This window comes from Phoca vitulina, unplaced genomic scaffold, assembly GCF_004348235.1.
Source record: "Phoca vitulina isolate PV1807 unplaced genomic scaffold, GSC_HSeal_1.0 scaffold9, whole genome shotgun sequence".
Taxonomy (NCBI): Eukaryota; Metazoa; Chordata; class Mammalia; order Carnivora; family Phocidae; genus Phoca; species Phoca vitulina.
In genome coordinates, this window is record NW_022589712.1 from 27,868,273 (window position 1) to 27,893,405 (window position 25,133).

The 25,133-nt window shown below is 42.0% G+C and overlaps 1 protein-coding gene across 9 annotated transcripts in view; it reads left to right on the forward strand.

Annotated features, from left to right (window-relative positions):
* Positions 1 to 25,133, forward strand: part of MAP7 (microtubule associated protein 7) — a 169,863-nt gene that overhangs the window by 9,179 nt on the left and 135,551 nt on the right. For 4 of the 9 annotated variants that reach the window (XM_032407806.1, XM_032407807.1, XM_032407811.1 and 1 more), the window contains exon 1: positions 12,969 to 13,288. The exons of 2 other annotated variants lie outside the window; for them this stretch is intronic. In XM_032407806.1, the coding sequence (XP_032263697.1) occupies positions 13,156 to 13,288 (133 nt within the window). In that variant the 5' untranslated portion in view covers positions 12,969 to 13,155. Of the gene's footprint in view, positions 1 to 12,035; positions 12,193 to 12,551; positions 12,771 to 12,968; positions 13,289 to 25,133 lie in introns of those variants that run through there. 3 more of the 9 variants (XM_032407804.1, XM_032407805.1, XM_032407812.1) reach the window with 3 other exon arrangements.

Here is a 25,133-nt window from a genome sequence, read left to right on the forward strand (position 1 = left end):
TTCCTCCCTGCCCTCAAAACAAGAAAGGTAATTTCAGGTAAATAAAGTTTTTCATAGCAAATTATATACTTGTCCCAGAGACTTTCGTAGTGACCCATGACCTCTCATCATCATACCCCTGGCTCTGGAGACCACTCTTGTTTCTTCTGCCCTCCGGTCAGTACTAGACACAAGAGTGACCTCCTCACCATTCTCACCTTCCATCCGACTGCACGACCTATGCTAATACCCTTTGGGCTAATCTTTCTTCACTTTACCTCTCTTCGTTCTCCTCATTAGATGTTACTGGACGTAAGGCTCAGTCTGGTACCCTCTGCTCTTTTCACTTTTTCCTAACAGTGTTATTCACACTCAGGACTTTGAACATCCTGTCAAACTAGTATCTCTGGCTCTCTGTGTCAGAACCTCCAGAGGCACGTCTGACATGCATTTGCATGTGTTCTTGAGGAGCTTTTTCAGGGAGGGCTTACCTTTGGCAGAACTGATTTTCTATTTTATTTTTTTCCTCCTCCTTGCCGCTGGTGTCTGCATGGCTGTACAAACCGGGACCGCAATGGAAAGGGGGAGTAGGGCTTACTGGATGGGACCAACCCCTCAGGAAAAGATGGTCTTTGATTTCCCCGCTGCCCCTTCAAGGTTATACTGAAGTTAAGTTTGGGTGAAGCCATATGGTTTTGCACACAAAACTGACCACCCAGTTTGGGCTCATGTTAAACTGTTACTTTGTGCGAGGACCCTGGGTTCCGTTCTCTGCTCTGTCACTCGCTACTTGAAGGATTTGGGGCAAATCATTTGACCAGGCTCTTCCTTAATTTCTTTCTTTTGAAAACCGGGATACGGGTAATACCTTCATCGGGCTACGGTGAGGATTAAGTGAGCTGATAAACGTAAAGTACTTAAAACCGTGCCTGACACAGCACAGAGTGTGGTTATAATTACTGTGCTCACGGTCGTTGAGGATTGGTACTGCATCACTGTGAAAATATGGACTTACCATAAGTTGTTCCCTGCTAAATTGTTCCCTCAAGCAAATGTTTATTTTTACTTGTAAAGTCTCAATGAGAGAATCAGAATATAATGCTGATTCAGACCTGACTGCAGCTGTGTGATCACTTCACCTTGGGCTTGGCTCAGATAGAGTGAGCAGCATCAAGGCCCGCTGGATGGTGCTTTTCACCTGTCAGAATGTTGCCCAAAATGTTCCAGTAGAAGGTTGCTGCACACAAACGTGGGAGATGCTCAGATTGTGTTGTCATGTAGTTAAAGGCCATGCCAGCCTTTCTTATTTTTCATGTCTATGGTATTCAAAAGTATTTCTTATGACTCTGTCATAGTTCGACATTTTCAGTTCTTTCCTAAAATACTTGCCACAGAATTATTGCACTTTAAATCATAAAGATGGACTTGTCCCCTTTAAACCACAAAGATGGACTTCCCGGACTTATTTTAACTCAAAACAAGTGACTTCATTGAATATGTTTCTCTAAAAGGAAAATCTAGGAAGCATGTACAACCTGCCTTCCACAAGGCTTTCATGAGAAGTCTATAGTTTGGGTTTCTTGAAACACGTACTTACACAGGGGATGGACAAAGTGGGTGAACTTTGGACTTAAGAGGTCCAAATTTCCAGTTACAAGTCATGGAGATGAAAAGTACAGCATAGGGAATGTAGTTAATAACATTATAGTAACTTTATATGGTAACTACACTTTTCATGGTGAGCATTTTGTGATGTATATAAATGTCATATTACTATGTCATATACCTGAAACTAACATAAAATTGTATGTCAACTATAATGAAAATTTTTTTAATTTTAAAAATACATACATTGAAATAGAAAAAAATCAGTAAACTGTTTTTCTTATTAAAAATTTTTATGTGTTAAATTTAGAAGGGACTTTCTTAAATTGCAGAGGCTATTTATAAGACCTATGAGAGGGCAATGCCTTTGAATAGAAAACCCCCCATAATCTTATAATCCGGTAAACCTCACAGGGAAACACGAGCTTGGCATTTTAGATTCAATCCTTGGTGGTCCAGCTGTATCTAATGTCCATCCATGATAGAGTATAAAGTCTTCAAGGAGGTTTTGGAAGAGAGGAGTACAGAATGGCAGACGGAAGGAGAAGAAGGCTTTGCTAAATCCAGTTGACTGGGAGCTCAGACACTGGTGAGCCATTCTGATCCAGTGGAGAAGTGCACGAAGATGACTTTTTGGCTTTACAGTGCACATGCTATCTATTGTATGTGTCCCTATCTGGAAACCTGTTTATGGAACAGCTTGCAGTATTGCATGCAATTCTTTTAAAAACAAACAGCTTTTGGTTCTATAAACTTTCCTCCTTTTGTTTGTAAACCACAAGAACCAGGTTTTTTTCCAGGGAGTGGGATAAAGCCTGGCTCTGGGCTGTAAAGGAACGTGGGTGTTCCTTGTATTGAGGGTTTCAGGGCAAGTGTCTTCCCCATGCCAGGATGGAAACAGGAACCAGGTAGGACTGTTCCATCAAAACAAATTAAGAGGGTAGAAAGAATGTTATTATGACTGTGATTGTTTCTCTACAACATTGTATGTCTCTGGAACAAGTTTTTGTTTTTGTTTTTTTTTTTAACACATCAGTGGTTTTAGTGCCTTTAACAATGGAAGTGTGGCCACTTTGCCTGATGATAAAAGGCAAAATGGTCCATTTGTGGTATTTTAGGAAGTTTGATAATCCCTCAGTTGCGTATCTAAAATTCACAGGAGTTTCAGGCACCTGGGTGGCTCAGTTGGTTGAGCGTCTGACTCAGTTTCGGCTCAGGTCATGATCTCATGGGTCATAGGATTGATTGAGGCTCCCCCCCCCCCCCCCCATTGGGCTCAGCACTCAGCAGGGAGGCTGGTTGAAGATTCTCTCCCTCTGCCCCTCCCCCAAACTCATTCACTCTCTCTCTCTCAGATAAAATAAATAAATCTTAAAAATAAAATAAAATTCACAGAAGTTTTAAGGCAGGGGCTTAGAATAGGGATATGAAAGGTAAAGGGGTTTTGGAGATGAGGTTTGGGGCACCTTAAGTGTGTTTCTGAACCTGTTCGTCCTTCTGAGCTGTTGTTTCTTTCTGTGTGGTGCCCACTAAACTCAGTGGCTCTAAATCAGACAAGACTAAAAGGGAATGAAATTTCTCAAAAAAATGTACTGGATTGCTAGTAGTATCTATTTCTTGGAAATTAATGCTTCCTATCTTTTTTAAAGCAATTACTGATACATTAGGAATCTTTTTTGTTTAGCAGTTCCAAATTTGAAAAGCTTCTGGCTTGTTATTTAATTCTAAATATACTCGTCTCTTATCTGTCTAATTTAGCTAAAGGCTTTCAGTGTTCTGGTTGGTTACTGACAGTTACACTGGATACACTAATCCTTTTCAGTGTGGACCTTAGCTGAGTGAAAACGACCAAACCTCAAACTTACCCACCAGGATTATATAATTTGCCTTTCTGTTAAGCACTTCCTTCCCCTAGGTTGATTTCAGAACTATGCTGCAGAATTGTATATCATTTTTTCTTTTGTCAGAGTTGGTACTATTTAACCAATAACTGCAAAGTTTAGTACCTCAAACCTTCATACACACTTTATTTTCTCATGAGAAACATGTATTATCCAATGCCATCCCCATCCACATATTTATATATGTTTCTTCTGATTGAGACAGTGGGGTTACTTCATGACAATAGGGAATAATTTTTTTAATCTACATATCTGTACTTTCCAAACCATTTAATGTTGAGGCAACCAGTTGTTATAATGATTTAAAGGATTTATTTGATAATGCTTTGATGCTGACCTGCATTGGATTCTCAACAAGAGATCATTAGTGAAAGGTAAGAGGATTTAATAGGTCTACTCTGAGATTGCCTGAGCCCGATTGTATGAACACAATACAATAAGTAGAGCATTGCAATATTGGGAATGACTTGAGTAAATAGTGTCCAGCCTATACAGTGAAAATTATGATCACAGACACATAGACCTTTGACTTTTGAGTGGCATGCTTTCTTTTACAGCATGTTGATTTCAGTGTGGGAAGGGAGTGTCTTAATCTCTGCGTGGTCTCTGACCATGATGGCTAATTTTATGTCAGTTTAGCGAGTCTACAGCACCCGGTTATTTGGTCAAACACTAGTCTAAATATTTCTGTGAAGGTATTTTATAGATATGGTTAACATTTACAGTCAGTTGACTTTAAGAAGATTACCCTCGATAATATTGGGGGCCTGATCCAATCCATTGAAGGCCTTTAGAGCAAAAACTGAGGTTTCCCAGAGAAGAAGGAGTTCTGCCTAAGTTTCCAGCCTGCTGGCCTGCCTCCCTTACAAATTTTGGACTTGCCATCCTCTACAATCACAGCTGCCATTATTCCCTAAAATAAGTCTTAAAAAAAAAAAAAATAGGTCCCTTTACATGATTTATATATTCTTCTCCAGAGAAATAGTAGTATGTAGTATCCATAGTGGTCCAGTAGTATTTTGGGTTCTGTGTCTCTGGAGAACCCTGACTGGACACATTGACCCTCAGAAAGAAAATCAGAGTTCCCCGCCCCCCCCAGGATTATGTAACACATTTGAATTACTTTTTAAGAGAAACTTTTAAATTAACTTTTAAGGTACAAACAGGATATTAAACCTCTTAATATATCTTAAGTGATGTCAGTTTGAATTTCAGGGCGTTTTAGGAGAAAGAATTGGAAAGAGTAGCAAAGCCACAAAAGATGGGATTGGGGAAAAGTCTCAGTACATTCTGAAATGAATGTTGAACCCCTGGCTCTGGACTGGGCCAATTCTTTACTGACCTGAAGACTTAGGACGGTCACTCCCCTTAAAATGCCCATAAAGTAATAAACTGAATTGCTTTACTCTTCTTTAATATTGCTCTTCTCTCACAAACGTTTAGATCTCCTCTCTGAAGTTACAGAGTCATAGTGATCCATCCACAGTAAATTGTGTCATTGAGGGAAAACTCGTTTATCTTCTTCATTTTTATCCCTATCTTCCCCAGAATTTTTCATATGGTCGATTTCCATTAAATTGCCAGTAGGTGAGAGTGAGGGCAGTCTGCAAGCTGCAGGTATAGCAATCCTGAGTGTGGTCCTGTTGTAACCAGAACACTGAGTGAAGCTTCCATTGTTTGCGCATTTTAGCTTTACGTCTAAAACCTCTGGGGGGCATCAGTTGAATGAGTAAAACAATACAACTGTAGAGCTGCCTTTCAAAAAACCCGAAGCTCTGTGAAGTGTAAATAAGGGCAGGGAGGGGCGCCTGGGTGGCTCAGTCGTTAAGCGTCTCTGCCTTCAGCTCAGGTCATGATTCCAGGGTCCTGGGATCGAGCCCCGCATCAGGCTCCCTGCTCTGCGGGGAGCCTGCTTCTCCCTCTCCCACTCCCCCTGCTTGTGTTCCCTCTCTCGCTGGTCTCCCTCTGTCAAATAAATAAATAAAATCTTTAAAAATAAATAAATAAATAAGGGCAGGGAGACAGTGACTGGGGGGGAGGGGCCTTCTGAAGCTCTCTCAGGCTTTTTCTTTCAGCCAGTGTTTCTCCCCTGGGCATCTAACTGCAGCTTCTGTTCCCATCCGGTGGTGGGAGTCAGTTGTGGGATCAGAAGAGACTCTAAAGAACTAAAAATCCAACCTGGACACAGTGTATTAATTCAGCACCCTCATCCCAGATCCGTGTTTGTGCATGGCCGTCTTCAGTGATGGAAGGCACAGCTTGTTACCTTCTGGTAACTTCCAGTCACCGGTCCACGTTCTGTCTTCCAGCACTACACTAAAAGTAGAAATCCCTCCACATGTTAACCTTGAATTCAGTTACCTTATTTCTCCAGATCTTGCCCTATTTTCTCCTGAGAAAACGTACCTTCTTTCCAATGATCCTCCTGTGTTATAGCCTAGGATCTTGACAACTCCTGGGTTGCTCTCTTCTGAGTGTGTTCTAATTTATCATCCCATTGAAATATCTAGTTTAGACAGTGTGATCCGAGGACGAGAAAATAGAGAAGGTCCTTCTCCTTACTCAGCGTGCTGGACATGTGCTGATATGCCCTGTGATACTGTTAGGACTTTCACTGCCCCATCACACTGATCGTGTGTCCTGAGTTTGCTGTCCCCGGATCCTCCTTCTTTGCAGCTACTGAAGCTTGGCTGGGTTTTCATTCTGTACCTGAGCAGCTGGACTTACTAGAAGAGGTGTTCATATTTATCACTACTAAGTGTTTTTTTAGCGATAGCCCATTATTTTGATCTGTTGATGATTTTGGACCTGATTCTAGCCATCTCTCTGTTTTATCTACAGATATAAAGCCCTCGTTCTCCTCTAAGTCTTTAATAAAAACACCACCTTTCCTTCCCGTTGCCCACTTGTCCACACTCATCTGAGCTTTTTCAGGAACTCAGTATCCATGCTCATCCCCCTGAAATAGGTCTTCCACGCTGCTAGGGAAGCCTGTTTAAAAAACAAACATGAGTGGTTTTTCATTTTCCTCTTTGCCTTCTGTCACCACAGTCACCACGTGAGACACTTTTCTCCACCTGGACAAAGTACTTAGGGAGCTGGTTTTTCGTAAGTCTCACTCCTCCCTTTCAACCCGTCTTCCACCAGACTGGCGAGTCTGGATCGCACATTTCATCATCAACCCTCCTGAATGGCCCCCCTGCCTTTGTTACGTGGGAGAACATTGTATGATTTGCCCGCTGCCTCCCCTCTGATGTCATTCCCCAAAACCCCTCCCCTGGTGCCTTTGACATGATTTCACCCCTCCTAAAGCAAGACAGGGGGCCACGGTTTCTCAGTTTCCTTACCTTTCTAATGGTGTGGCTCAAAAAATAAAACTAAACCCATAACAGTTCTCAGACCAATGATGGGTTAGTAACTTTGAGAAACACAGCCCTGGGGCACCTGGGTGGCTCAGTTGGTTAAGCATCTGCCTTCAGCTCAGGTCATGATCCCGGGGTCCTGGGATCGAGCCCCACATTGGACTCCCTGCTCAGCAGGGAGTCTGCTTCTCCCTCTCCTTCCTGCTTGTGCTCTCTTACTATCTCTGTCTCTCTCTCTCTCTCAAATAAATAAATAAATCTTAAAAAAAAAAAAGAAACAGCCCTTGCTATCTGATTCTTCTGTTGAACCCAGCAATTGATTTGTCTCCTTTTGAATCTGTAAAATTGGATTTATAACCTCCCAAGGATGTCACTATTAGAGGAGAGGACGTGTGCCCATCTTAACTTGTGTCCAGGAATTCAGAAGCTCATGCAGTGTACGTTAGGTATCATCAATGGGAATAATGAACAGGAGGCCCAAGGGCGTTCTAACCTGTGTTCCTGGGTTCAAGTTTAATGTGGCATTTTATAATATTAGCAACTTAGCTAGTGATCCCTAATGTCTAGGAAAGAGTTTTAAAAGAAAGCTTGGTATCCACACCTTATGTTCAGATAAGTGAATCCTCGGGGTTTAAAATTTATTGCTGGTGGAGCAGACATGGGAAAATGGACTCTGCTGACCCTGCGAAGTGCTCACCACACAGCAAAGATTTATGGAAATGTTATAAAAGGCACGGCAGGGACCTCGGACTTCCTGGTTGCTGGCACGCCACTACTAGGGTAGTATTTACTGTTTTTCTTATTGCCTGTTAACAAAAGGTGGTAAAATAAAGATCAAAGCGAACCTGCCTTTCTGTTTTCCTTTCAAAGGGTCGGTCTTTCTTTGTGCAGTATTTCTTTGTCCAGAAGCTTTTTGGAAGCTCTGTAGAATGCTGCAAGATGGCAGGATGTTATGCCTTTATTGCCAAAGCAGCCATGAGGAAGTGTCCTCATTCTAGGAAACTGTAAGGGAGCCCTCTCACTTCAAGAATGGGATGGCAGAGAACCAGCTGGGACCCTTTGTTCCCAGGGGTTGTTTGATTCCACAATCAACCTGTAACCATTTGAAGGTTTTCTTTTCTTTTTAATATTGCATTAAAATGTGGATTTCCAAAATTCCTACTAGAAGTAAATTGCAGCTTACCTTGGAGGAGGGGTGGTTAATGTATTAAATATTTAAAAGATTACTGAAGTCCAGTAGTTTTGAAGAATTAATCATCTCCTACATATTAATCATAATGTAGAAATAGGAAAAGGCAGTTTGGCACTTCTGGCCCCTGCTGAAAAGTAACTAACTTACATGTGTATAGAATTGTAATTTACCGGTGAGTGGCCATTCAATCCAGCAGTAGTAATTTCTGTTTTCAGCTACAGTCCTTGATAAGTACCAGTCAGGCTCTTTCCTGTTTCAAGAATGTTTTTGTAAAGCGCACTAGGCCTTTAGAAGGGAAAATCTAGGTATGCGTCTCACTGCTTCAACAGATTGCTCTTTGCAGGAGGCTAGTCTTAAATTCATTTGCGGACTGTATGCTATTTTCCAGCCTCACGGACATAAAAACAGCCATAAAATAAAAGCTTAGGAAGGATACATGTGAGTAGGAGCCTGAAGCTTACGTGTGTGTGTGCACACACACGCATGTGTTTAGTCTCCTAGAACATTGTGACAGGTCCAAACCACAAGACGACTTCCCCTACCGATGAGTTAGTTTGACTGTGTTTCATATTCACCTGCCTCACGGTTGGAGGCAGGCCAGAGGGGCCCGGCAGCCAGGGTAGAAGGACACATGTAAATTCATTGCCTACTAAGGGACTAGGGCTGGGCGTGGGAATTGGTGGGGGCAGCAGTTGCTCAACAGCCTAGTGGGCTGTTTCATTCATAGTGGACGAGTGGTATCATTTCCACTTACAGTTGTCACTATATTTTATGATTATACTGCGAACATTTTTCTCTCTATAAAGCCAGGTTTGTTGTAAAACCTACCCTTTCGCACTAGGTAATGTCTCATTTCTTCCAACTTTGTACAAAGTCTCCATTAAAAATCATTTATTATTTTAAGAATTGAAACAGTTGCAAAACCTCATTGACTCTTGGAAGTCTACATACCCCGGTTCCCATGGGGACTGTACCTGCAAGTGACGTTCAAGGACACACGTGCCACATCAAATTGAAAACACTTCTTAGTGCTGGGGAAGAGCTCAGGAATTCAGAGTAGGATTCCTTTTACTTGAAGGTCTTGCCATCCCCCTTCCACATCTGCTTTTGTTTTGGGTCCGAGTATAAAAGGGAGAAGACTGGAGGCCCATGCCTCTGCAGGGGTTCAGCCCCAGTATTCCTGAAGTTAAATAAGAGTTAAACACCTATATCCATTAAAGACTAGATTTGAGCATTTAGGAAGCTAATCTCAAATGTATTTATGTCTTAAATGTGTACTTCATGGATAGAAAAAAAACTCCTTTATTATGATTATTTGATCTTGGGCTGTTTGCTTCTCTGTGACTGGTCACAGCTGTGACTGGGACACAGCTAGTCGCTGTTGCAGTCAGGATTTACAAAGCAGCAGGAGAAAAGCATCTTAGCCTTAGAGCAGATGGGCCATGGTTTAATCCTGACTCAGTGACTTAACTAGCGGGGGGACTTTAACCTCTGTTTTTAGGTTTAGCCTCTGTTTCCTGATCTGTCAGGTGATGACTCTTCTCCCGTGCTATCATGACTAACACATGTAACCTATCTAACGCACCTCGCACAGCATCTGACAAAGTTGGAGATGTTACTAGATAATGGAATTCTTGACCCCACCCCTGCCTAGTCGATTTGTAGGCCGTGGTGACTTTTGGCCTCCTTTGATTAGGCTTTCATTTCCCCAGTAAATGGTTTAAGCATAATTTTCAAAACAGCCATTTTGGTGACTTTCACATTTTGATACAAATCAAAATTCTCCATGAGACCTCTCACGCTAGAGCATGAAGAATGCCATCTTTGTCATTTGAGGGATATTCCAGTGCAGTTAACAGAAGAGGAGAACTAGTGATTGGCTCGGTGTGGGAGAGGTGGGCTCAGTTACAGTCCTCTGCGTCCCAGAGGGGCTGTCCTGTGACCTCCGTTCCACAGACCTCAAGGACGGCTCCTTTGTGACATCTTATCTGGACAAGTTAAAGACCATGAAGCTTTTGCTTTGCTGCTGCATTTCTCCTATAAAAGCTTTAAAGCCATCCAGGCCATCCTTGAAAGTAATGTACATCTTCTGCAGAAGTCATTTGAATTTCAGCTTTCACTTTGCTTTCTTAAAAGCCACTCTTAGAAAGGTGTTTCATTGTCCTCCTAGGATACTTCATAAAATATTAATCCTCTCAATTTTTCATCTAGAAGATGAAGGAAGAGATCCCTTTTTCCTTAGCTTTACCTCTTTCAGTAATACTTTTGTTAAATTTCATGGAGACGGTCAGAAGCTATTAGTTTTATTTGGGTAAGGAATATTTCTAAATGAAATCTGTCATTTGAGACATAGCTTTTCATTTTTCCTGCCAAAAGGTAGTTTCAGCTGTGTGTGAGCGTGTTGCCATTGTAAGTACTAACCTGATTCTCTGGAAGGTAGGAGAAACAAACTAGATTTGAAAAGATTTTCATAAATATATTATAATGGACTATGTTTATTGATCATCTGATTAAAGAAATAGGAAATAACAAATCATCTTCAATTCAGAAATAGAATTACCAAATGGAATTACCAAGTAGAATTATGGAAGTACACTGTATCCACTGTTTATTTCTTAAACAACAAGATCTTGCATGTTCGAGGCACGGATCTTTTCTTTCCTTCCTTCTCCACATCTTGTCATCTCTGTAGAAGCTGGAGAGAGGGATCTAGGATTCTGAACTGTGTAGGCCAAATATTTGTCATAAGGAAAAGCACTGGACTAGGGAGAAGGAGATCTAAATGTCCACTCTAAGCTTACTGCCAGTTAACATTTGACCTGGGCAAGGAATCTTACCTCTTGGGCCTCGGTTTTCCTTGCATGAAAAATGCTGATGTAGATGCTTTCTCAGACCTGCTCAGCTCTTCAATCCCATTCACTTTTATTCCAAATACCTATCACACAGATGACCATGATTTTAAGTAAACTTAATACCTGAAATTTCCTGCATTTCCCCAGTCTACACATCTAACGCATGTTAACCTTAATTAAATCCCCCCAGCCTTCAAGGGAAAGACTTCTATAGTTTTGGTGTTTTTGTTTCTGTTTCCCCAGAGTAGATTTGCTAAGCATCTAGTACATCTCCAGCAGTGGCCTGGGCAATATTAGTAGATAAAAAAATAGAACTTTTCTTTAATAGAGTCGATAGTTGAGCTGGAAACACCTTAAATATGAAGCAAAAATGGACTACTTAGAACAGATGTATTATAAAAAGTAAAAGCAGGGAGGCACCTGGCTGGCTCAGTTGGAAGAGCATGCGACTCTTGATCTTGGGGTCGTGAGTTCAAGCCCCGTGTTGGGGATAGAGATTACTTAAAAAAAAAATAACAATTCTTATACATATCACCTGCTTTTACTTTTTGTTAAGTACTTCTTACTGCTACGACTATGCTCATTTAATCCTTTCTCCAATCCTATAAGGTAAATGATGTCACCTCAATTTTATAGCAAAAACTAAGGCACCAAGAAAAGCTAAGTGAATTGTCAGCAGTTACTCTTCCATTCAAAGGATTTAGAGAGGGTACTGGTCATGGAATCCTTGGGGTCCCCTCTTGGGTAAGTGGGTTAAGTATTGAGGGAAAAAAGTAGGAGGGTGGTCTGGGGTGGGAGAAATGGCTTTGGGCTTTCTAAGTAGACTTGATTTTGATTAAGAGGCAAAAACAAAAACAAAAATTATTTTCTTAATTTGGCAGTTGGCATTTGTCAGTGTCGCTTACTGTAAATTTATTTTTTGTTTCACATACAGCATACATTTCAGGCAGCCTGGAAGTGGAGAGTCTTAAGTGAGATAGCTCATTTCAGGAGAAAACAATAATCACATGATTGTATGCTTTGGAGAAAACAATCCAAAAAAGAGCTAAAAGTGGGTCAAGTGTTGAGGATTGCTCAGCACCGCGGGCAGTGACTGGCCCGGAGCAGTGGGAATTGCAGGGGGAGTTGCCTGGATGTGGTGAGGCGGATTTTTTTTTCTTTTTCCCCTCGATGGATTGTAGTTTCTCTGCTTTCAACTTGACTTGCAGAAGGGGTATTCCAAACTGTCGTCTTTGGGAGAACAGGCCCGGTTCTCCCCCTGCCTGCTCTCCGGTGCACGGCAGCGCCAGTCTTCATGCCAGGTGGGCCCCCCGCCCCGTGTTTACACAGACTGTGGGGGTGCAGGGACGTCTGGAAGGCTGGGCTGTGCCACTGAGTGCGGAGTGAGCCGTGGGGGTCCAGCGATGCCTTCCTTCCCTCATCCAGGGACTCGCAAAGTGTCCCGACTGAAAACCCCAAAGCTCCCCCAAAGAAGAAAAAGCCTTCTTGCCTTGAGCCCCTGTCCCCGTCCCGGGGAGTGCCCTGCCGCCTGTGCAGGCAGAGCTGTCTGTCCTCCCGCGCTGCCGCCGGGGTAGAGAGGAAAGGAAGAAGGAGCTGCGCCGCGCGCTGGCCGCCTCCCGCCGGCCAGGGTCCCTGGGCTCCAGCCCTCCGCGGTGAGTTCCCGGCCCGGAGCCCGCAGCCGCCGGCGCTGCCGGGCGGACGCCGAGCCGCGCCCACGCCTCCTGGAGGAGGACAGGGCAGGGTTGTCAGGGCAACTGTTAGCAGCGGCATATCGCGGAGTGCCCTCTGTGCCGTGTGCGGAATAGCTGACTGTGCGGCGGCAGGGGAGAAGCCTGGGGAGAGGGGCCGCCGCGGGAAGAGCTGCGATCTGACTGAACAGGTTAGGCCGTGGAAGGAGGCAGCTGACCCCGCGTGCCTTTCCTGGGGCTTTTCCGGAAGGAGAGCGCGCGTGCGTGTGTGTGGAGCGTGTGTGCAAGCAGCGAGCTCCAGCCAGCCACATGCCCTGGGGGGGGGGGGGGGGGGGGGGGGGGGGGGGGGGGGGGGAGGGGGGGGGGGTTGCTGCTAGGTGAGGGGGAACTGCAGGGCCTCAGTTGCCAAGTGGCTGGTAGTATCTGTCAGCTGTTTGCACACTGTTTACTCATAGGGGATCTATTACAAGTGCTCAAATGAACCGGCCGCTTAGAAACTAGCAGCTTCCTGGGAGCTGCAATTACATAAGCATATATTTTTAATATAATAATAATTAAAAAACAAGTAGCCGCGGTATGCCTGGATCCGCTACAGCTATCCGACAAGAGAGACTGAAGAAGACCAGTGCAAGGCCAATTCCCCTTGGTCTATTCACCATTAACGAGGAAGATGAACAGCAAAAGAATGGAAATTCCAGAAGACCAAAAGGTATGCCTTAGCTCTGCCCTTTGGTTGGAACCGGAACCAGCCCCTATTTCCCGCACTGTCTGTAGCACATTTACAAGCTCTGTGCATGCGGCGTGGAGGGCTTGTGACCTCCTAGCACAGTTTGCTGGTGCTATTTACACGTTCTCTAGAGCTGTGGATGCATGAAATGGGGAACAGGTTTTGCAGATTTGGTAGGTTTCAGATCAGCTGCCTTTCTGACCCAGGCTACTTTCTTGGCCTAGAGATCTTTAATTTTCACAGTGCTCACTTGAACAGTTACCAATGACACTGTCCTCACCCGGCGGAAGAAACAGGAGTTATCCAGGTTTAAATGAACATCTCCCCACCTTGCTTAGGTGCATCGGTGATTTCTGTTTAATAAGGAGAGTTTCTCCTTGGAAGGGGATGAGTTAAAGTGACAGAAGAGTGCAGCCTTTCCAAGGGCAGAGGGTCAAGATGTTACTTCCTTTTATATTCTGAAATACTGAGATCTTGAAGGAGGAGGTAAATAAACATTGAGCACACTATAGGGGGCAAAGCTAGGGAACAGGGAGGGGGGACCATGAGGCTTTATAACTTCTGATGGTAACTACTACTGAACATCCCTATGGAGGTTGGATTATGCTGGGTGCAGAAAGGAGAGGTCTGATTCTTGTGCATCTCTTTCGTAATGATGAAATGGGGTAGCAGCTTGCCTGGCTTCTCAAATCCCTGTGTACTGCATCGTGTCAGCATTGTCTCATAGCCGCCCCCCCCACCCCAGATCTAATGGTCAGGGATGGCAACATCATGCCTTCTTGAAGAAGGGCTTTAAGGCTTGCATTTTAAGTTTTTTCTTGCAACCCCCTTCCCCAAAATATATAAGCTACTCATCACTTAAGCTGATAGATTACCAGTTTTGTTGTTTCCGTGTGGTGATTAAATTTTAGCTTGCATTCAAATTGTTCTGTCACGGACATATCAAATTTTCCTCTGTGTGGTACAGAGCAATAGCATGGTAAAGTAGCAGGCAAATATTTAAACACTGATAGAACAAGTGTTTGAATAGAATCCAGTATCTGAAAATGACTGGCTTTCTTTTTCCTGGTTCTTGAGTGAATCTTAGTTTGCTTTTCTTAAATATAATTGAAACTGTCTACTTTAATTCCAGAAGTATATTTTTACTTCACTTTTAAAATACCGTATACAGAGAATTTCTAATAAGTAGAATCTAAGTAACGTAGTTGACTTTAATTTCACTATCAGACATAGCTTATATCTTAGAACCAGATGACTTCAGGAATTTACCAATGCCATGGATGGAAGCTGTTGTAGGTGATTGTTGGTTGTTTTTTTTTTTTTTTTTTTTTTCCCGCCCAGGAATTAGACAGTTGAACCAGAGTGTGCTCTTGATGAAAACCCAGTGCTTTAAATTGTTAGTAGCAAATCATTTGGCCTCTTAGGAGGCGGTAACTTTCTAAATTAATGTAGATCTGTTGAACTGTGCCCACTGTGTATTTTTGGAAATGTTCTTCATTTGCAGCACTTTTCCCTTGGGCATCTTGGAGCAGTAATTTAGGATAGCTATCCATTTTATTCTGAGTAGTTTTCTTGAATTCCTCTCTTCTGTGTTTTGTTTGGTTTCATTTGCCTTTAGTATTTTATTTAAAGGGAAGAAGGGTGGGGGAAGTAGGTGCTTCTAAAAATCTATTTGTTTTTGGCAATTCATGCAACTTTTTGGATAAGAGAGACTTAAGGAGGTTCTGATCCCCTACCATTTTTAAAGAGCCACACATGGCTAGTGGTTACCTTCTTAGACGAGACAGTTCTAGTCTGTAGAGCTGTGATCTGAATTTTTGTCCTCTCTGCATTGTCCAACCTTCCTTGCTTCCTGGTGCCAGATATGGTCAGGTCCTGAAATGAATGTGGTTATTAAGAAGGGCCTGATGGAGCAGACAGCCCCTTCCCTGCAAGGGAGCATAGTAACCTGGCTTTATAGACAATTTCAGTTGTCCTCTTCCACCTAAATGTTACTGCCTGCTCTGAATATTATACTTACTACTCACTGGTTGCCAGTATCATCTTTTGCACTGTATAATGGACTTCTGTTTTCTAAATTATTTCCAAAGCATCATAGCAAGATGAAATACAGATTATCTTTTATGTGTTATTATTAAGATAAACAATCAGAACCTTTGTTTTCTTTTTTGCCTGCTCTGTGGTCTAATCAGCTAACTGTGTCCAGACCTGGTTTTTATGCATAGTATCTTTATTCTGTCATTACCAAGAATAAAGAAGTTTGCTATCTGAATTCAATAAGGTAATGCTCCTGTCCAGGATTACCCTGGGTAATGAAGTTGCATCTTTCCAAATACCCTACTCTTGGGTAACCATCCTAATGAACTCCGTAGGAATGAACGTATCGATTACTGTCTAGACTCCCAGTGGTGGCTTCAAAATTACCCTGGTAGGGTGAGACAGTAGTTCGGTTAGCTGGTAGACTAGCTCAGTTTTTGAAGGCGAAATTTCTCTCCCTTGTAATCAGTAGGGCTGTAAATGTTTTACATGCCTTACTATTATTGACGAATAACATTTAGACAGTCATTGGGAGTGAGCTGGGCTTCTGCTCTTACACCTCTAGAACCCAAGTCTCAGTGTAATGCTGACCTGAGGACTGCTGCAGGAAAGCTTATTTAGGTACTGCAGTGACTCAATGCCCTTGCTTAGGTTTCAGGGCAAACCTACCTTATGGTGAGTTTTGCTGAGCACAGTGTCATTAATAAGTAAAAAGACCTTTCTCCCTAAACCAACACTTGTTTAAATGTTCATTCTGTACAGATTACTTTGCTGGGGCATTGTGGAGGTGGTGCAAAGGTAATTGACATGGTTTCTGCTCTCAGAGGTGTTTACCTGTCTAGTGAAGGAACACCACTATGTACCAATAATGCAAGAATATAAACTGACATCGGGGGAAGGGCTGAGAGTATAATGAAAGAATCTGTACCTATCTCCGTGCCCTTTGCTAGACTGTAAGCTTCTCAAGGGCCAAGACTACTCTTTTGTATATGAAATTGCAGAGTGCATGAACATTATTGAATGGAGATAAACTCAACATCTAAAAATAATTTGCACAGGCTCTGAAAGTCTTACTAACATAAGAATACTAAGAAATGTTGGTCATATTAGGATTGTCCTTCCAAGGTAACTATTTTGATGTTTGGATGTATCTGATAGGTTAATCCTATTACTCTCTACCACATTGCCTTTACCTAAGAGTACATCAGGGATTCTACCCTGTTTTGTTGTTTTCCATTTATATTATTCATCATTTTCATTGGTGGAAAAATGAAGGCATATGTTTACAAGGTAGTATTAACTGACTGCTTTTTTAATATCTAGGTTAATGTCTTCTGCCCATTTTGTTAGCAAATTGCAGATTAGATTGTAAAGAAATAAAATTTCTCCTTGAAATCAGGACACAGAAGTTCTGGGAAGCTGTGCTCTCCTTCTCCCTTTTCCCCTCCTCCTGCCTTTTTGTTAAAATGTGTTTTTATGGAGCCTGCAGTAATTTATTTTCTTTTGGCTTATCCACTCTAAAGGTAGAATTTCTGCCAGTTAAGGTTTCCAAATGAAATATGATCTACCACTTACCATTTATATTCCTATTGGATTGGTGATCTAGCAATTGTAATGTCCTCTTTGTAAGTCATGAGTCTTTTTTTTTCCCCCCCAAAAAGGAGTGTTATGTCAAGAAGTGCGAATGCCATTCTAGAATCATTCTCCCTCATTTTCTTCTTTTCCTCTTTTGTTCTATAAGACTTGGACTCTTGTCTGTTCCCAGTGTCTTTATTTGTGCCATTTCAGGACTAGGAAAAACTTTTAGCAGTAGAATTTTCCAGCTAGTGGGGCAAAAGTATAGTTCAGAAGAACAATAATATCCAAGATTCCTATTATAAGGAGGAAATCTTAAAGTCAAATTGATTGGCATAAATTTTGTTTGCTGAAGAGACCTGAAATGTAACGTTTTATTCAAAGCATTTATATAAAAATAACAATAGGGGATGTCAGGAACAAGGATCACAACATCTGATGTATGGGTTGCACTCATTGGAATACCTGTTCAGTGAGTAGAACTGTCTCCCAGGCATTCTGTGTTACAGTAGAAATTACCATAGGTATCACTATACAAGGGGAATGTGATTTGACCTCTACATAACCAAGATTTTGTATATGGTGAGGTGCTATATGCATTGGAATTTGCTTGCTTTATAAAACTAAAAGGTTTAAAAATTATGTGCGTGTTTCAAGAGCTATAATCGTAGAGCTAAAATAGCTGACTGCTCTAACCATAGGAACCAAACACATGTATTTGGTGAAAATCTCCCAGTTGATAAATCTTACATATTATTTGTTAGAAGGTAGAATTGAGTATCCTTTTCCACTAACATCAGCATATCTCAAGGGGCAACTTTAAATTCAATTCGTTGTTACTGAAAAATTACCAGGTCATTTGCAGGTACATTAACTGTGTTTTGAGCAGAAACTAATTACCTTCACATCAACAAAGGAAATTTTGAGAGAATTCATCCTAATTCTCAGTTTTTAGCATTTAGAAGAACCCATTTATGTTGGGCCTTCTATGTATTAGGTTTATGTTCTAGATTTGTCAACTTCAAAAGTCATACCTCATTATACCTCAGATCTGGATACAAAGACCCAAAGTCTACCACAGATGGACGTAAGACATTGTGTTTGAAGTGTTTACCAGGGCACTGATGAATATTTTTGACTATAAAATGCAAGTTCCATTTTCTTAGGCTTTCTGCCCAGTGATGATTTTTAGAGAATTTTAATAGATTCTGTCCAGATTCCAGAGAATGGAGCTTAGGCATATTGACCAAAGAAAATTATGTTCACAGTTTCAGGCCTAATAAAGTAGTAGCAAGATATTCTGTGGATTCAGCGGAACCAGTCATCCTAAAACCATCATTGGGAACAACATTATGAAGGTTGGTGTGGTGCCTCCTCATAGGGTTACTTACAAGATCAAGCATCAGGTGCATTTGTTGAGGGGTGACTTGGGAGTTCAGGTGGAAGGTTGGAATCTCTGTGGACCCCTTTTGAAACCCTTCTGAAACAATGTAGCACAAAATCTAAGTACAGATGCAAAGTCAAGATTGTAGTTGTTGCTTCTGAGCCCCTGTAGAGAACTGTAGACATTCAGAACGTGCTACTATCAGGGCTTTCAGTCTATATAGTGGGAAAAGTTTAACCAGATGGACTATTACTGGCTATATCCAAGTTTGCCAAGGTTATTAGAAATTCAGAGTAACTGTGGAGTGAGAGACTGTGTGATGTGATAGAAAAATTGCTTCATGTGGAAGTAGGCAAGTTACAGTTCTTAACCTTTCCAAGCTTCGGGCTCTGAGCTATAAAATGAAATTAATCATACCATGCTCACAGGTGGAGGTGAGGATTAGAGATATGATAAGCATTTAACACACTCTCTGGAAAATATTTGGGGCTCATTAAATGGTATTTATAAAAAGTGGGATATTTGACTACAAATGGCAAATTTTCTGATAATTCCTACTAATACACTCTTCGTCTGTTCCAGTACATGTCTATTACAGAAAGTTTCCCTAGTCTAATCTCCTGCCTTTTACCTTAACTAGCTTGTGAGTGAAAATTTCCAGGAGGGCTGCCACTTTTCTGAGGCATTTTTAGTCTCTTGTCCACAATAGGTATATGTGGCTGGATCCTTGTCCTGTGTTTATTCATGTGGATCAGATGTTAGATGTCAGGTAGATTACTCATTGCAGTACCCTGTAATTTTGTCCTGTGAAGTGAAGGAAATAAATTACCATTATGTCAGATCACCTTACTTGTTATTTCAAATACGATTAAGGGAGTGTACCTTTTATTCCTTGGGATTAATGGAAAACTTCTGGTCTGCCTTCATCAGGGAACAATAGCCATGATCCTCTGCCATCTTGGAAACCAATCAAAAGGAATTTTGATTCTCAAAATTTCTACTTCTGGAGTTTTCTGTTTTGTTTTTACGTGTGTGTGTGTGTGTGTGTGTGTGTGTGTGTGTGTGTGTGTGTTGCTTGATGGAAATGTCCGAGGCTTGTGGGCGAGTTTCTGCTAGAGACTTAGGTTATAGGCACTTACAGCTTTATGTGGGCTGTTTTTCTTCTCATGCTATTCTCAGCACCAAGATTTCTTGTTCTAAGTTTGGTCAGTTTCTATCTTGTCTCTCAATACTTTTGTTTCTCTGTGGTGGTCTTGTTTCTTTCACGAGTCAGTCAGCAGTTAAGTGCTGCCAACATTTGGCGCAAGCAGCATATTGGATGTTACCTACTGCTGTTATTAAACATACATGCTAGTGGGTCTTTGTATCCTGAGGTTGAGCTCTTCCCTCTAGTACTGTAGCTGGTTCTCCTCCCTCTGCTTTGCTATACCTGGTCACCTTCTACTTCTTCAGTTTAAATGTCCTTTCTTCAAGAGTGTCCCTAGATCAGGCTGGGTCCCATGTTCTAGGCTTTCCTAGGATTGTGTACTTGTCCTTTGTTGCTCCAGCCAAATTGTAGATTGTGTTTGCTGAGCAGTGTTAAAAATCTCTCCAACTCGACTAAACTCTAAGAGGGCAGTGAGTGTGACTCTTAGATTCACACTGTGTCACTAGCACCTAATACAGGGCCTCGTGCGTAGTTGAGGGTCCCTAAATATTTATTACACAACGACTGATGAGAGATGACACACTGACACTGTCAGCCAGAGAAAATGAGGAAGCACAGCTGGTGAGGCTGTCTGTCCAAGCCTTGGAACATTCCAAGGTCCAGGACCATGTTCTGAATCCGGCAAAGGCCTCGAGATACCAGGTCAGTCAACACCCTTCCGGGCGATAGGATAGTGGACTTTTGTATTACAGACCTTTGCCCCGTAGCCCTCATGCACAGAGGACTGGTAGGTAGTTTTCTGTTAGGACCTTATGTCTGGGAGAGCACGCAGACTCTACAGTGACTGACTTGGACCAAATTCCGGTGCCAGAACATTCCAGAAGCAGCTTCTACCATCATCTTTCCTTGAACTACTGGAGCTCATCTCATTATTAAATGTCCATTTTAAGTTTGTGGTGTATGCTCATTACGGTATTTACCTCCCTTTGGACAACTAAAATTCACTATTATGACTATAAAGTAGAAGCTCTAAGTCGGGGGAAATTAACGTAAGAAACGAATCCTCGATGACTTACCGTCTCAGAGCTCTGTGACAAGGAGCGTCTCCCACCGCCACCAGCACCTCTGTGGGTCGGGAAAGAGCTGCTGCAAAAGGCGGTCCAGTGCATTCCTGGTCATGTTCCCTCTGGACCCCCACCCATCCCAGCCACGCTGAGAATTTTCCTTTTATGTCTCTCTTTTATAATACCATCTCTGCATCAGCCTTTTTTCTTTTTTCCCCAAGGCCCAGAAAAACAGGTTCTTTGTAGGTGGACAGTTCCTAGCACAGACCTTTCCATCAGCAATATGTAAAGATGCAAAGTGGCAACCTCAGTGTTAGGATTCCAAACCTCAGCACGCTGGGTTTTTACCCGGGGCTCACTTCGGGAATCATGTTTTCTTTTTGCGAGTGTCTTACCTCTGATTTTTCTGTCACACTGTAGTAGTAAATCGTTTCCCTAATCCTTACACAGGGTTTGGTATGCTCTAGCTTCCCCCTTACCCATCTAGTAGTTTAGAGTCTTATTATATGAACGTTAGTCTGAGTCATGAGTGGAACTCCAAACTGACCACTTGGATCAATACTTCCAATCATCAATCAACTTGACATTTTCTCACAATCTAAGTGACTTCAGAATCCTCTCCACTGCCACAAGTTGCAGTGACCTTGACATTTACTCTGATGCTACGTGACCTTCACTTTGATTCTGTTTAGGTAGTGTAGGTCTGTGTTGGGACTTACTAGCACTCCATCTACAATCCCATGAACTCAGAAATTCCCCTAGGTACCCACAGACTTCAGATTCAGCAAACACTGATTTTTTTGTGTCTGTACCATGCTAGATCTCACCAGCTATGTGAGCTCAACCTCCCGCCTGCACCATGGACTCACACCTTCCGAACCCTCATCCTCTGCATGACCCCTATGCTCCTGAACCCTCTGTTCTGTTATTAGTACTTGTCATCTTTTCAAGCCTGGAACTCATGGGTAACCATCTCAACAATGCCCTTGGATCAATGCCTGGTCCTTTGCAGTCTCGGAGTGTCCCCACATAGCCTCTTCTTTCTTCTTTAGGGCTGCTGAGTGTTACTGCAAGTGTGCTTGGATCTGTTCCACTTTCTTTCTTTCTTTCTTTTTTTTAATATTTTATTTATTTGAGAGAGAGTGAGAGAAAGCACAAGCAGGAGGAGTGGCAGAGGGAGAGGGAGAAGCAGGCTCCCCACTGAGCCAGGATCATGACCTGAGCTGAAGGGATCATGACCTGAGCCAAAGGCAGACACTTAACCAACTGAGCCAGCCAGGTGCCCCGTCTGTTCCACTTTCTTGCTATCGCCCCATCAGATGAGCCCTTCTGCTGATGGCTGGTTGTTTGAGTCAAATCACACGGTAGCTGATATTCACCGTGTGTCTTATCCCCTCCACCTCGCTCTTAACATCTAACTTTTCTGCCACTTTGCTGTGAACATGAGGATGTATTAAATTAGCATTATTCTCATTAAACCTCTACAGTGCAAGAGAGGAATGAGGAACTTCTGTTTTCATTTGATGTGAAGAAGGAAGAAGGTAACATTTAAAAGGACTGTTGGCCACCGAATTTAACTAAAACCGAGTGTCAAGGGAAGATTATGGTTATGTGGCCAGTGACATGCTTTTTGGTGAAACATCATAGATAAAAGAAAAGCAAACGGAATGCTCCAAGCCCCATCTGAGAATGTTTTGTGGATCATTACTACTACTGGTGCTTCATGAGGGGGGTTAATATAATTACCGACCTGTATTATTCATGAGAACAGGGTTAAAGAATGAGTCCACACTACTTCAGGTGACAAGTTAAAAAGCAAAATTTCAATTCAGGACTTTTGGTGTTTCTTGAATTCCTTTCTTCTAACAGTACTGTCACAGTCATTCGAATGGAGGCCTACTTCGTCATTCCCAGTATCCTAGATTTGATTCTCACCCCCCACCCCAAGATTAATGACTCTTAAAAAAAAAAAAAAAAAAGATTAATGACTCTTTAATGACTCTAGGTAACAGCAAATTTTTTGGCTGAATGTGTAGCTACTTATGTTGTCCTCTAGCCTATTTTATCTTAAAACTTTACTGCGCCATTTTGGTGTGAAAGTTAAACAAAGGAAAACAGAAAAAAGAAAACCGTCCTGGGTTGTGATTGGTGGTTCGTCCTGGATGAGCCTGCAGCGCTCAGCATGATCTGCTTCCTCCCCTGTGACCCTGAGATGTCGAGTTCATTCTTCTAAGATGTTGACTGAAGGAGGCAGGCATCGTTGAATGAAGCCTCAGCAAGCACACTGGATCCTGCATTACTTAGGACAGTTAGGGTGGTAGAATGTGTGGGTACCAAAATTCAGAATATACTGACTGAGAAAAATAAGTTTCCTTTTCCTGATGCAGATGAAGACCTCCTTCTCAGAATCACAGTGATGCTTTAAGACTTCTAATGATGTGACAGGTCTTTGTGTAGTCCCTGGGGGAGACCAAATTTTCTGGCTGGTAAAACGAGCAAGGCAGGTTTGAATGTCGTAGAAGTATCTCTGAAATTTAAAATTGGGGATTGTATGTGAAAGTAGATGTTGGATTGAGGTTGTTCCCATCTGTACAGGGTTGTGGTCTCTTGGGAGACAGTATGTGGAGGGATTAATAACTTGGACTCCAGGAGGTGGCAGAACTGACACCAGCTTTATGCTTCAGGCATGGTGCTTGATATTTCTTTCTGTGCCCACTTGCTTCATCTATAACCAGGGATGATAGCGACACCTGTCTCGTAGGGCTAAGGATTAGGTGGGATGATACATAAAGCGTGCTTCTAACTGTGCCCGGCACTAATAAACTAAGTGTTAAGTGGTCCCGAATGCTGTTTGGAAAGTTTTTGTAATTCGATAGCTTAATTGTAGTTCTAAGAGCCCAGCATTGCTGCTACGACTTCTAAATTTTAGGAGACTTAAAACCAGTTGAAAGTTGCACTTGCGCTATGAGAATTCAATAATTAAAGACTATTTTCCTTCTATTTCTCTTTTTTCTTTTAAGATTTTATTTATTTGAGAGAGAAAGCATGTGAGAGAGAGAGCATGGGGGGCAGAGGGAGAAGCAGGGGAGGGGGAGGGGCAGAGGGAGAAGAGGGGAGGGGCACCCCTACTTCTTTTTTAATTTGAAAATAATCTCAGATGGCTAGTGACTGTATAACTATAGAAAATAATTCTAACGAACTCGTTTTCCTAGACAATTACTTTCATAGTAGTATTGCGAGCCACTTTTATATTGGCCACACAAAAATAAAGACACTAAAGTGTGTTTGAAATGTATCATTGTGAATTGTGTAGGACTGTTGAATCACAGACCTGTACCTCTGAAACAAATAATACATAATATGTTTTTAAAAAAGAAGAAGAAGAAGAAGAAGAAGAAGATACCAGGAGGGGAAGAATGAAGGGGGCGGAAATCGGAGGGGGAGACGAACCATGAGAGACTATGGACTCTGAGAAACAAACTGAGGGTTCTAGAGGGGAGGGGTGTGGGGGAATGGGTTAGCCTGGTGATGGGTATTAAAGAGGGCACGTACTACATGGAGCACTGAGTGTTATACGCAAACAATGGATCATGGAACACTACCTCAAAAACTAATGATGTAAGGTATGGTGATTAACATAATATAATAAAAAAAAGACATGTATCATTGTGTTCTTAAGTCAGTATTCAGGAAGCTACTACTTCATGGCTTGATAACCCAGTTCCTTTTCACCTTGCACATTGTTGTAAGGTTGTATAATTTTCTCAGTCCCCTATTTTTTTCATTCATTTTGGCTTTTAAAAGAAGGCTGTAATTTATAGTATTTTAAAAGTTATTTTAAGAAAAAAAGTTTAGAAAACAGCTAACATAATAAATCCCTGTATGTGGGACGCCTGGGTGGCTCAGTCTGTTAAGTGTCTGCCTTCAGCTCAGGTCATGATCCCAGGGTCCTGGGATCCAGTCCCACATCGGGCTCCTTGCTCAGTGGGGAGCCTGCTTTTTCCTCTGCCTCTGCTGCTTCCCCTGCTTGTGCTCTTTCTCTGTCTCTCTGACAAATAAATAAAATCTTAAAAAAATAAAAATTAAAAAAATACCCATATGCCTGGAACCTAGACCAGAAATTTTTATATTAAAATACATAATATTTGGGGGAATATAAATAAAAAATATTATGGCTGACATCATAGTTTCCTATGTATCCTTCCCTAGTCTTTCTCCGTCCATCCCTTCGTATCCCCCCCTTTCCTCTTCCCAGGGAGATAACATGTACTCTTCCTGTCTGTTTCTTTACTTTTATTACATGGACATATCTTTAAATAATTTGTGTGTTTAAATTCATATAAATTATGTCATATTAATATATCAGCCTGCCAGTTTGTACTTTTTCTCTCAAGTTTTGAAATACCAATCCAAAGTGATCACTATAGTTTGTTTTAACTGCTGCGTAGAATGTTATAATAATAGGACTTTACCACAGTTTAATTCTTCAATGTGACTTTCCCAGTGGATGGGAAGATATTTTCCAGTGGACGGACAGAGAAGTTGATTAGTGTTTTTTGTTTAGTCCTGTTGCTACCACAGACTGTGCTGCAATAGCCATTTGTACACCCCTTCTTGGAC